Source organism: Apus apus, chromosome 11, assembly GCF_020740795.1.
Source record: "Apus apus isolate bApuApu2 chromosome 11, bApuApu2.pri.cur, whole genome shotgun sequence".
Taxonomy (NCBI): Eukaryota; Metazoa; Chordata; class Aves; order Apodiformes; family Apodidae; genus Apus; species Apus apus.
This window is the reverse complement of record NC_067292.1, coordinates 3,487,723-3,500,726: the sequence shown is the minus strand read 5'-3', so window position 1 is coordinate 3,500,726 and position 13,004 is coordinate 3,487,723. Positions and strand designations below refer to the sequence as shown.

Genomic DNA, 13,004 nt, shown 5'->3' with positions numbered 1-13,004 from the left:
AAGTCTAGATGTAGTAGGTGACTTTTTTAAATCATGGATTTGGTGCTTAAAGTTGCCTATGAGGTAAATGCAGGTATAGTAAGAACAGAATTTCTCTGCCAGGGCACTGCCAAGCACCTCTGAAGCTTGCTAGCTGGAAGGCATTCCAGGGAAAGCCTGTCTTTGTTCTGGTAGCCCAGAACTTCCTGCCTTGCTGGGATAGGAATGTACTGGGTTCTCAAGAGCTATGTGGATGTTAGAACAGATAGTACATGTGCTGTTCTTCGACCTGGAGGAACTGTGAGAGGAGCTCATGGAAAATAATCCTCAAAGTCTTACTTGCTAGAATACCTTCTAAATAAAGATTTTGTAAACCTCAGAAAAATGCTGATTTATACAACATGTCTGGAATTTGGGTGGACTGCTGTGAGGTGTTCAAAGACAATTTCCTAATTAATGTGACTAAGATGCAGAACTGATTTTACTACCGTTTTTTTAGAAGTTGGTTCTGCTGTAGGTATTTGGCACAAAAGGTTGCAGCCTTAATGATTTTAGTCTGGCAGGGAAAAATGACTAATACCAAGGTTTTTCTGCTGGGAAGTATTAGATAAAATTAGTAAGAGATTGTTTTGCCTGCCCCACCTATAATAAAATAGTAGTTAAACTGGCTGTGTTCTTGAATAACTTCATGCTCCAACTTCTCTCTCCTCAGTGCTTATCACGCTATAGTAAATGAGAATAATTCAGTCATAATTATTTTGATCTTCGTTAGAGTTTATAATTTGCACATTAAACTCAGTAACTAGTTCAGTGCAGGCAAAGCTTACAGAGCTTGAAGTAAATGCATTTGCTCAATTAGGAGCAACCAGCTTGAAACTGGTGTTTTCAAACTCTTCAAGGGTGTGAAGATAATAGAGGCTTAGCAATAGGTGTCTTACTGACCAATGTTCTTGAGCTCAAAACTGAGGAAGGATTTATCTGCCGCTTTTGTTTGCAATGACTGCCTGCTTGGAGAATTTAATACTTGGCTTTTATTTTGATTTAACATTGCAAGAAAATAGGTTGGAAAATGTTACTTCTCCGGATCACTGGCAGATGTTCTGTGGGCTTGTAGTGGTGGAGCCACTGGTGTAAAGTTGTCAGAAATTTCATCTTTTGCTCTCCAGAGAACTAAGATTTGATATAACCAGCCCTGACAATTCAGTTGTTGTCTTCCTTCTTGCTTGCTGTCTGGAATGCACTGTCCAAGTATTCCTGCTGTAGTCCCAAAATGACTCCTCTTTACTGCAGCACTTGTTTTATAACACATGACTCTATGTACTTGAGTACCAGCAAAAGGTCCAAGGAAGGTATTTTCTGCTGTGTAAAAAACAGTAAAGCAAGAATACCTGATGCTGTCTCCTCGGATTCAAATTAAAAGGTATATAAAATGTAGATATAATCCTCCTGTCACCGGGCCATTGCTTTATGGTCAAATATAAGTAATACAGGTGCATTGCCCTCTTAATATTCTTTTCATAATTAAATGGTGGCTGGTTTTGATTTTTTTTCTGTTTTGTGGAACAGAAGAAACATATCAGTTGGGGAAAACTTTAGATGTGAAGCAGCAGAGTTTTTTTTGCAGGGGCAGTCCTGCTTAGAAGCCCAGAAGAGAGTAGAATTTCCCTGGCTGGGGAAGGTAGGCTGCATTCAGAAATGCGGTGGTGTCCATGTAAGATGGTTGGTTATTTATTCTTCCACTCAGTTCCATCCCCCTTGATACCTACAGTCAGCACTTTTTTGGCAGCTTTCTTGGGCTACTTGCACTTTGTGGCAGCTGCTATTTATTTGAAATGGACGGATGCCAACAGGCACCTCATTTTGGGTAATAGAAGGAAGAGAGTACATAAACAGAATTTGTTTGGGTGGAAGAAATTGGCGCTTTGGCAGGTTTTCATATCATTATTGTACCTTGTGTTGCTCTTATTGAAATACTGTATGTAATTGATGAAAACAAATAATAATGAAAGAGCATGACAAGCGCTGCCTTTGTGAATCTTTGAATTACAATCTTCAGGATAAACTGTCCTGATCTACGTTGTGCCCCCATGATTTTGTCAGGCTCTAAGGGGCCCTTTGTTCATTAAACCTGTCCTACCAGTAACACTGTGGCCACAACTGATATTTCACCGGCTTGTGCTTTCCCACTAGCTGGTGATCTGTTTTTTCCTCTGGTCAGATAAACAACTTTTGATAATGATCAGTCCTTTTTTTCATAATGGAATAAATTCCCCTCAGATTAATTAATGTAAAATGTGTGGAACATGCCTGACTTTCTTCAGCTGTAAGAATTTTGTAAAAGTATCCAAGAAATGGTGAATTGGAAAAAAAATATATATGGAAGGCACAGTGATGGGACAGTATTTTTGAGCCTTTGATTGCTTAAATGGTAGGCAGGCAGTTGCACTGACTCATGGGCTTAGTTGACCTACATTTACCTAGCCCTGATCTTTCTCCAGGCACTATGTAGATTTGCTAATGTTCTAGTTTTAAGCTGCAGGCTAGTGATAAAGGACTGTATGTAAGCTGTGCTGAGTTTACTCATGTTTTGTTGCATTTTCAACTGTTAAAAGCAACAAAATATGCAACTGTTCCACCTTGAAGTTCAGCTTCATTTCCATACATTTTTATATATGAAAATGGACTTTATTTTTCCATAAAGAGGATAGATAAACATAGGATTTTTTTTAGAAACAGGTTTTCCTGAAGTGCTACTATTCACACAGTGATTCAACTCTAAATGTATGGCCAGTGGTCTTCATAGCACTGGGTTATGGGTTGTTCCTGGTTGCAAATTCAGATCTAAAAAATCCCCCACTGAATAAACTCATTTTTCAGTTTCACAATTTTGTCTGTGTTCTTTAAGCATTTTACCAATAAGTTACTTGTGATTTGGAAGTTCAGGAAACCTTATTTTCTCAAATTAAGTCATAATGTATGTTCTAAGAATTGGTGGATTTCTACTCAAAAGGAAGGAGAACCTGAGGGAAGGTTATCTTTTCTTACACATTACAGAAAAACAAAAGTACAAACCTTGACAAAGTGAGAGACAAGTAAAGGGTGAAGGAGAAATACCTTCTTTGTGCTGGGATGACTAAGAGCATTTTCTCTGCTAATAAAACCCAAGTGCAGTCACACCGTACGCATGTGCCCTTTCTTCCTTGCCAGAAAACAGACTTCTGTCCAAATGGTTCTTTTTCTTCCTCTAGTCCAGCCTATCCTGACAGCCTTAAGAATAAACACACTTTGTAGAAGTTGCTTGGTGAGCAAGATTGTATAGCTCATAGTACACGCAAACTGTTTCATAATTTTAATTTATATGTGTACTAGTTTTGACTTGTTAAGCCTTCTGCCTAGATACAGTTGAATTATTCCTTGCCACCATTAAGTAAAAGCTGTATTTTTAACTCGTTTGTGGAAAAGCAGTTGAAGTGGGAGTATTTGCAGCTTAAATTAATTTCACTGGAAGATCTGAAGCTGTTGGTTATTAGATGAAAGCCACGTTAATGCTTCTTGAAAGCCGAAGTCGACACTTCATTTTCCTAGCTTTCTTGTAGCACAGGTGATGCCAAGATGATGATGCATCAGCAATGCTATTTCTACCCATTTTTCTAGGACAAGCAGCTGTGTAACACGTACTCCTCCTCCTTGTATTCCTCCAGGAGAGTGTTAGTGTTGCTAGACTGGAATACGAGTGGAGATTTTGTTACAGGCAGTGGGATAACATTAGCATTTGTTTTTTAAGTGGTTATGGGAAACACAGCAAAGACAGCTGACAGAGTTTGCAGGTTGAGCATTTTAATGCTTGGGGGTCTTTGGAGAACTTTTTGCCCCCCTTTTTGGAATTAGTTCTGTTGCTGCTGCTTAGTTAAGATGCCACTTGGTCAGTTACAATAATCAATGTTATTTCACAAGTATGAGGACTCTTACTTTCATTCATGTGTGGTAGAAGAAATTTCTTGTTTAGATTTATGTAGTTAATTGGTTTTATGTAATTTGTGTCATAATATAGATGCAATTATTATCTCAAATATGTAAATACTATGTCATTGATGAAATGTTTTGTTCAAGGTGGTGTAAAGTCTGCTGGAGGGCAGGTGTATGTTCTACTATTGTAATAATATTACAGAGATTAGCTTAGAAAGTGCTTCCGGTTTTGTTGAGACTGCAAACAGCAGCAACTGACAATTGGGAAGGTTTGGGAGGTTGTTCTAGGAGAGTTACTTAACATGAGTATGTTTGGGTTTTTTTGAGAGATACCATTTTAGAATTCACAAAGTATGTTTAATTTTGCCTTTTTTGTTTGTTTTGTTCTGTGCTAGTTGTTGTTAGTGTCGGCATCTGAAAGGAGAGATCTTGTGTATATCGTGTACTCTCCTGCCTAATCCTCTCTCCTTTTCAAGGTTTATTCAAGTATTGTTTGCTTTCATTTTCATCCTTGGTCTCATAGATGTGTCTAAAAGAAGGCATTCGCATTTGAAAACTCCCCAAGGTTCAGGGTGCAAACCATCCTTCTGAATAATTTTTACATTAAAGTGATTGTTAAAAGTCAGCGTGGGAGATACTAGATGGAAAAAAACATCAATTTCTGATTGTGCAGTATAAGAAAGGGGTTTTGTTATGTTGTTACATGTTAGTGTGCATCTCTGATCGATGGACAAACTGGGTTACAGTCGTGAGCTGGAAAATGCAGTAGATCCATCAGTATGTTTTGGGTTTACTATTTTCTTTTTCTGTTTTAGAGGAGAGGTTTGGAAACACTGGAGAAAGTGGAAAGGTAGTAGAGGTAGATTCCCCCCTTGCCCCCAGAATTCCACAAAGCCTTGTCTTCTCCCACCACTCTTTCCCCCCAGAGGAGGCTTATTTTGCATCTATTTTTCTCATACAGCTGCAAGTAGAAGATCTTTGAGATTTGTATGATACTGTTTTGGCAATGTTCTTAATCTGTGGCAGAAATCAAGCTCACCAGACAGAGGTATCTGGAGAGATCCTTGAACACACTTACTGCAAGGTTAATGATAGCACTGCAGAGAGTAGCAGGAGAAATGCAGTGTGCTATCTGTGCTCCTGAAAAAGGGAGAGAGGATTCCTTCCCAGGAGCTGGAGCAGAAAAATTCTATGTAGGTTGCTGAGACTGTTTGAGAAGGAGAGGGAGATCAGATTTTACTCTGAATTAAGCCCCTTAGGGAGTATTTATCTTTGAAAGTAAGTCCAGGGATAATGTTACACTTGGAAATTTCAAAACTTTCCCCCACTATTCTCTTAAGAGTTTTTCTTCCAAATCCAGTGTCAATATGAGACTGGACTCTCTCTTCTAAGCATCATTCCTGCTCTACCTTGCAAGTTACCACTTGGAGTGTTGACTGCTGTTGAGCATGCTTTTCAAGCAGATGCTCTTATTTGTCTGAGGATATAAACAAAAAGTAATTTTAAAAATATGTAACTGAACACTAAATATTTATACTTGGAGAAAGCTTATTTTTTTGTGGTTAAATTTTAGAGCTTGGAGTAAGTAAACTTCAACTTTTCATGTTCATATTTGTTATTATTTTGGGTTTGCATGTTGCCATACATACTTGATGTTTTATTGATGGTGTTAGGTGTGGATGTTACTAACTGGGCCGTTTCAGCTGTCTGTTCATGTGCATTGTCATAGGGATTGAGCTCAGCCTTTGCTCAGGTAACTGTACAGGTACAGTTCAGTGAGAGGCTGCAGATACTCTGACAGGTGGGTCATGGTTGGGATGACAAGCATCTTAACTCTGAGCAAATCACAATCTCTTGCCTATGTCTGAAACCTGCTTTTCCCTCAGACTTTGTATGGTGAAGTCCCTATCTGTTATCCTTGATTGGGTCCTTGAAGTACAATGATGTATGCACAAGTTTAGAGAGTGATAGTGTTTGAGATTAGGGTTGGGCATTTAAAGGCATCAATTTGGTGTAGTCCTAATGGGTATGTCTGTTTCTTACGCAAATGCACACCTGAAAATATTAAAACTGGGATTGAAGCAGTCTGAAATGGCTTTGGCAGTTTTAACATGCTAGTGTAGCTCTGCTGTGTATTTTAAATGTTACTTACAGAGTGTGGGGCAAGTGAATGCTGATTGTGATTAGCTTATGTAGAAATTGTGTAAATAATTTAAGTGAGCGATTGTTTTATTCCAAGTATTAGATTTTGTCAGGTGCTGTACTGTCTCTTTAGGTAGTTAGCAGTTAGTTATGTGAAGGTTATTTAAAGCATTAGCTGTTCCACTGTGCCTTAGACATTTGTGTCACAGATGTTCACGTTGTTTTGACTATTAGAATTGTTTGTCGACTAAAGTAGATTATAATAATATTTGTTTAAAAACACTGAAGGGTATTAAAATGGCTAAGCTCTTTCCACACATAAGTGATACGTATAAATAACTTTTTGTGAAAAAAAACCTGTATTTTGTAATTGCTGTGGAATTTAGCCTAAACTTAAGCTTTGAAATTCATGAATGTAACTGTGAGCCATGGAAACAGCAAGTGTGTTCGTTTTATTGGAATAAACTACCTAAAGTCTAAAAAAACCCACTGTGATTGAATTACTTTATCTACAGTTTGTGGCAACAGCCAGTGCTTCACTAGAGATGCTTTTCCAAATGTTGAGAACTTTTTTTTATGGTTCAACTCCCAATCTAGCTAGTTGTATCCTGATACAGCCAAGCTAAGGATTTACCATGAGCACGACTTGATACTGATGAAAAACCTGGTGTCTGCTGTGGTTTTCTGATAGAAGGGTGGAGGATAACAAAGAATTGTCTTAAATTATCATCAGAGTACGCTGAAGATGAATGAAGTTGGTAAGCTGTAAGGTGTGCTGAACCAAACTGCTTTTATCCACAGCTGTAGTATTTGTGACTAGAGATCATTAAGGCAGATATACTTCCACATGCCAAGAATATGTTACTAGTTGTATCCTCCAGTTCTCTTTTCTGTTTTCTCAGCTTATTCAATTCTTTGTTCAGTTTCCTTCTTTCCTGGTACCTTTCAGTTGTTCTGAGTGTTCAGTTACAGCCAGTCAGCTAATGACAGCTCATGGTGGAACTTTATAGAAGCTTCCAGTCGCTATGAAATGCTACCATGTCAGGCCTTTTTATTGGGAATGTGTAATTTTCTGTAAACTAAATACAAGCTTTCATTTTACTGTGGTTTTTTTGTGGTCTTGTTAGGTACTTACTTTTTTTTCCATTGAAGCAGAGATGCAAAATATCTAAAAGGGTACAGGAAGATAATGCTGTGAAAAGATATTTCATCTCAGGTTTCTTATGCAGATTTTCAGGCACAAAAGTAGCAAAATGAGTAAGAACAACTCAACATTGATATTTAGATTCTGTGTATTTTTCTGCACCCAGGCAGTGTAGGATCTGTGCTTGTGCACTTGGGTAGAGGTACCATTAGTTTTCCATAACTCAGTTTAGTAGAACTCTAGGAAGGTGATTCTTGTTTTTTTCTGTTGTGAATGATAGGTAAAGGTGTCGCTTTGGAAGGTAAAGTAGGTTGTGTCTAGGGCTTAAATGAGCTGATGCAGCTTCTCACCCAACATGTTGGTTTAAAACTGGTCCCAGGTTGAGCTGCAGTTAGTGCTGTGGTTACCTCTAGTGGGAGCTTGCAGGAAAACACATTGTATACAGTTTTAGAGCCTAAATTACTTGGCTAAAGACTTGGGAAGGAATTAAGATCAGAGTTGGGATGCAAACGATGACTTTCTGGCCCCCAACACAGAGATCTTTTTGAGTGCTACTATCTTAATAAAATGTACCATTAACTTTACTATCTTACTAAAAGTTACCATAAATCCTTCTTTAACAAAGTTCCTTCTCTTTGATTTTTAGTATATTTTTGGGGAGTTCAGCCCTGATGAATTTAATCAGTTCTTCGTGACTCCACGATGCTCTGTTGAGGTAAGATCTACTTTAAACTTAATTTAGAAATAACATTTTAAAGGTACATACATCACTTTCTGTATATTTGAAGTGTAACAATACAATTTTCTTTTTTATCATTCTCTTAGCTTTCCTGTTGTTCTTGGTTGTAAGTAATGCGGGCTTCTGAGTCTTACTTGTAAGCCTTTTGAAGCAAAAGGATTTATAGTGTTTTTTGACAGATGGGGCAGTGTTAATCATCCAAACTGTGCTTTCAAGGAGGGCTGTGCCTGAGGTCTGAGAAATGAGCAGTGGGTCAATAATGAACTTAATTACAGTGGCAGAACCACAGGAGTGGAAGTAGTTGTCTGTGTGTGTTTGAGTTCATAACAGACTACAGATAATATTGTAGACTCTTTATTGTCTGTAGTTCTTGGAAGAGAGTGAATTTCCAGACATGAAAAGTCATTTTCCTTTAGGTCAATTTTTTCCTCCAGATATTTCCATTCAAACATATCAATCATGAATCTGTCCTTCCCCCTCAACATAAAGGAAATGAACACTTACCCGTAGAGGAGGAAATCCTTTTGTCGCACTTTACAGGTGTGACGACCACTGTTCATGCCACTTAGTTTCCTGTAACTTCATTTTCCAAGTATAATTAGTGTAGTGTACCACTGAACAATAAAAGTGCATGAAGCGGGTGGGGTGAGGGGAGCAGGAAGTTTGGAAAGAGAAACACATCTTCTGCTTCCATGTGGGGATAGCTTTATATCTTCTTTGGTAGGTGGGAATTGATGCAGAATTGATCTTCAGTTAATACATGTTTCTTTTGATGGTATTGCTGGTTTTCCACCACTAAATACAGTAGCAGCAGTGTGACATGTGCATCCTGTGTTGTGTCACCTTAAGTGTCCCTACATCAGCTATTCTGACACATTGTGGAAGATGAAAATGTCATATCTTGACTTCTATAAAGCTTTTCTCATAAAGTATGTTGAAACATGAACCTACAGCATTAGAACCAATCTTACTTCATTTTGTAACTGTGTCAAGTGTACCACTTACTGGTTAGCTGTCTAAATCAAAAACTGTGTTGAACAATGTTCCTTAAGTTCGTCCTTGATCTGGTTCAGTTCAATGTTTTAATTATCTGGATGATGAAATAAAAAAATATGCTTATTAGTTTTACACTGTACAGGTATTTCATAGAAAAGTGGTCTGAAAAAAATAGGGTGAAATTCAGAAAGGACAGGACTGGCGTAATAGTGCAGTGGTGTTTGACATACATTCTGTTGGGGCAGTACCAGTTTTGGGAGTCCCAGCATCTGTTGATGCTGGTGTCCTTCTGAACTCCCTTACCTATAGAGTGAAGGGGGACTGAGGCAAGAGTCTAGTTAAAGCTAAAAGTTGTCTAAAATGTCTCTTTTTATGTGCTATTTTGAATACATGTTGTGTCTGAAACCTGTTGACATGATTCAGATGACCCAGCTGTACAAAACAGGTCAGCTCAGAAATCTCAACTTCACAAAGGTTTATTCACTTGATATGTAGGGGACAAATTGATGGACTACTTGTTTTCTGTTCTTATTTTTTTCTTTTTATTGTATTTGCTTAAGCCCTTTAAATTGGAGAAAAACAACTGCAAGTTTTATTGTCAGCTGTTGGCTGCAGACTGTTAGTAACTTTCTTAGCTCTAGCTATAAAGTTATATAGAATCTGTGTTCAGTATTCATATGCATAATAGGTTCTTAACAGCTTGGACCCTCTTTCTGACCAGTTGATTCTCATCTTTGACATGGAAGGTCAATGTATTAACATGTATTTTAGTTCATAAACAGATTTTACAATGTGTCCTTTTTATGTACTTTTTTAAAACGGAATTTTATTAATATTTCTCTTACTGCTTTCAATGCACTGTTGTACACAGTGTTTTAAGAAGGAAACGTAAGCATCTGTAGCTTTAGAATACTGAAGACTTCAATGGAGAAGTCTTTGATATTTGTTACAAAATTATAGTTAATATTTAGAATAGCATAAAACTATGCTATACTCTCAAATTTTTCTCTCCCACTGCAGAAACAGTTCAGCTGTTCCCCCGGCTGCTGCTGGACCGCAGGGCAGCAGTGGCTACGAGCTCATGCAGGCACAGGAGGCGGCTTTCAGCTGCTGGGGGATTTCAAGGGCTGACAAGAGGGAATTAGAAGTTGCCCACCTGTGGTTACACAATAGCAAGGATTCTATCAAGCACTGAGTCCATAAAATCATGCCAGTCAGATTTGCGGTCGGATAGAAACTGTATGCTGTGGTTACATTATGCTGAGGCTGATGATAAACAATTTTTGTTAAATGGAGTTAATAATACACGATAGCTGAAACGTGTCAGGGGCAGAGTCGAGGTTTAGGTGTCGCTGTTTGTGCAAAACTTTGTTTCATCCTTTCACAGGTGATTTGGTCTATCTTCAGTTTTTGTCTAAAGATGTGTGTTCTTTGTCTTAAAATCATGGTGAGTTACTGTTGATGGAGAAAGATCCCGATGCTGTGAGGTGAATTGCTTGACAAGTTGATAAGCCTCTGGTGTGTAACCAAGATAATCTTTATCTTTCAGTAATTGTGGTAATCTGCAAGGACACTTGAACTACATTGTGGGATTTGATAAATATAGAAGTGTGAGTTCAAGACATACTCTTAGAAAATCAAACCTTAATTCTGTTATTTTTTAAAGGGTTCGGATGTTTCAAGTTAAACTGATATAAAATGTTAATAGAGTTGCTTTTGTTAAATAAGTTTTCAATTCTTTTTTGTGCAGCTCCCTCCATACAATGACACAGTTTCATGTGGTATTAAGTCCACAGGTAAGTCTTATGATGGTAAGAAATCAACATCCGTTTTTAAAAAAACTTTAAAAGTTTTTGACACATCCCTTAAATTTACTACAACCCCTCTTTAAATGTATTCTTCAGAACTCTTTCAGCAGGTATAGATACATGTATTTGGCAGGCTGGTTTTTGAAACAGATTGAACGAGATCTATGAGAGTATTTGAAAATACTGCAGTGAACATACTGCTAACGAGGGTGGAATTGCTTATTCTTCGTCCAATGTGCTACTACACCATCTTCCTGTCTTGCTGAAATTTTATAGGATGTAGCTTTACAAATGCAAGGGGCTGAAGCTTGCTAGAGACCTTGTACTGGAGAAATAAGTAGTGTGGCCTTCAGCTGGCCCTCCTGTAAGAGCCATATAGCACTACCATTTTCTGGCAGTTGCAACTTGAAGGCAGCTCTGCAAGCAGTACTCTGTTCAGTGTTCTCTTGGACTCTTGTTTCTATCTCACTTAGCTCTTTTTCTGGAAAATCCTTGATTCTTTTTTTTCTTTGGTGAAAGTAAGACTCTTCATGAAAAAAAGCAATAGAGTACCCGTTTGAAAGCTGTAACAGTCAAACATCTGCTCTGTCTCAACCCATGCATCTTACAACCTGGCCTTACCCTGTAGTTATGTAAATTGACAATTAAGTGGGAGTTGCTAAGCGATTATCACTGTATAGTTTAAACTGAACTTTCTCAGTGTTTTCGACAGCAAGTAAATTAGTGTTTGAGGGTTTTTTTCCCCCTGAAAAGACAAGCTGAGATTTACCCAGGTATTTATGAGAATGTTACAAATGACATCCAGATTTCTTCCACAACAGTGCAAGTGTCTGACTGAACATTACTCAGAAGTACTTAGGAGGACCCAAGTGCACTCAAGTGTTTAAGAACACTTGGTCATTATGTTTGATGACTTTTGCCTTGCGTTGAAAGGTAAATAAGACAGCTAGTCATAAAGAAGGACAGCAGGTCCCATTTGAAAGAAGGTGAGCAATGTCTCTGAAAATTCAGAAGCTTTATTTAGTGTAAGGCCAGCTTTAGGACCCTAAGTAGTTGTAAGTAGGAACTTGAAATGTTCACTGAAAGGACCATATGATACAAATTGTCTGTTGCTGGTGACAGGGGTGTCCAGTCATACACTGTTTTGTTAATGGATTTAAATTCTGTTCTTTAAGACTGAGATTTTAATGTTCGCAAGCCATACAGAAAGTCAGTTTGTACAAATGTTTTTCAGATCATTCCTAGACCCTGAGAGAACCCCTCCCAGCCCTGAGATTAGGTAATGACAGCAAATTAGGTTTTGCCTGAAAAATGTAATTAACAAGCTTGCACTGAACTGTGCATGCGTATTATGGCTGCATAAGAAACTGTGGAAACTAAAATGGAATGCTGTACTTATGCAGAATATTTATTATTTTAATGAGATTTCACACACTGACTATGTTGTCATTCCCTTGTAGTCTAATTTTTTCCCTATACTTGTCTTTGATATGTAACTATTACAGAATTAGAGGATCTGTTAATACTTACTAGGAATAATCAAATCCCTGCTAAAGCTCTAATATAATTCTCATCAGACTAATTAGTGCCATGTATTCACAGCTTTTGTTACTGTACACAGACTTTCTCCTTGGAGCATCTGTTGATACTTGTTTCAGTATGTGTGGTGTGTTGTTCATGACAGACAGATCTGTTTCAGTCCATTCAGGAATAGCACTGTGAACTAGATTGAAACAAGCCCAGAAGCAAAGTGGAAACTAAAATCAAATAGAAAAAATTACTTCTGTTTGTTTTCAAAGGAACATGACCCGTTCTTATGGCAAATGAGCTTCTGCCAGTCATCCCATAGACTAACTATATACAGTAGCTCCTGGTATTGATTATTCTAATCCTGCTGTGAGGTGTGAAGTTTTAATTCCTTTGCTGGATATTCCTAATTTGTATGTTAAATGCTAGAATATCAGTTATGCACATGGCAAGATTTTGGCCTATGGTGTCCATGTTGCACCTTCAGCTACAATACTAATGTGCCATAATTATAAGGGATATTTTTTGTTTTCTGCTCCCCACTTGTCCTGTCTTGGCTCTTGTGATTGTCTAGTGTACAGTAAGCTGTTAAATTCACCAAAACAGAAGGAAAAATACTCCCTTGGATTGTTTGGGTTTTTTGCTAGGTTAGCTTTCAGTAACACAAGTGCCAGAAGCTTGCTGGAGAGTAGAGGAGCGGGGC

The 13,004-nt window shown here is 37.9% G+C and overlaps 1 protein-coding gene across 2 annotated transcripts in view; it reads left to right on the top strand.

Moving 5' to 3' along the window:
- Positions 1 to 13,004, top strand: part of USP10 (ubiquitin specific peptidase 10) — a 47,651-nt gene that overhangs the window by 10,254 nt on the left and 24,393 nt on the right. For both annotated transcript variants that reach the window (XM_051629431.1, XM_051629430.1), the window contains exons 2-3: positions 7,878 to 7,946; positions 10,717 to 10,762. In XM_051629431.1, coding sequence (XP_051485391.1) covers positions 7,878 to 7,946; positions 10,717 to 10,762 — 115 coding nt within the window. The remainder of the gene's footprint in view (positions 1 to 7,877; positions 7,947 to 10,716; positions 10,763 to 13,004) is intronic.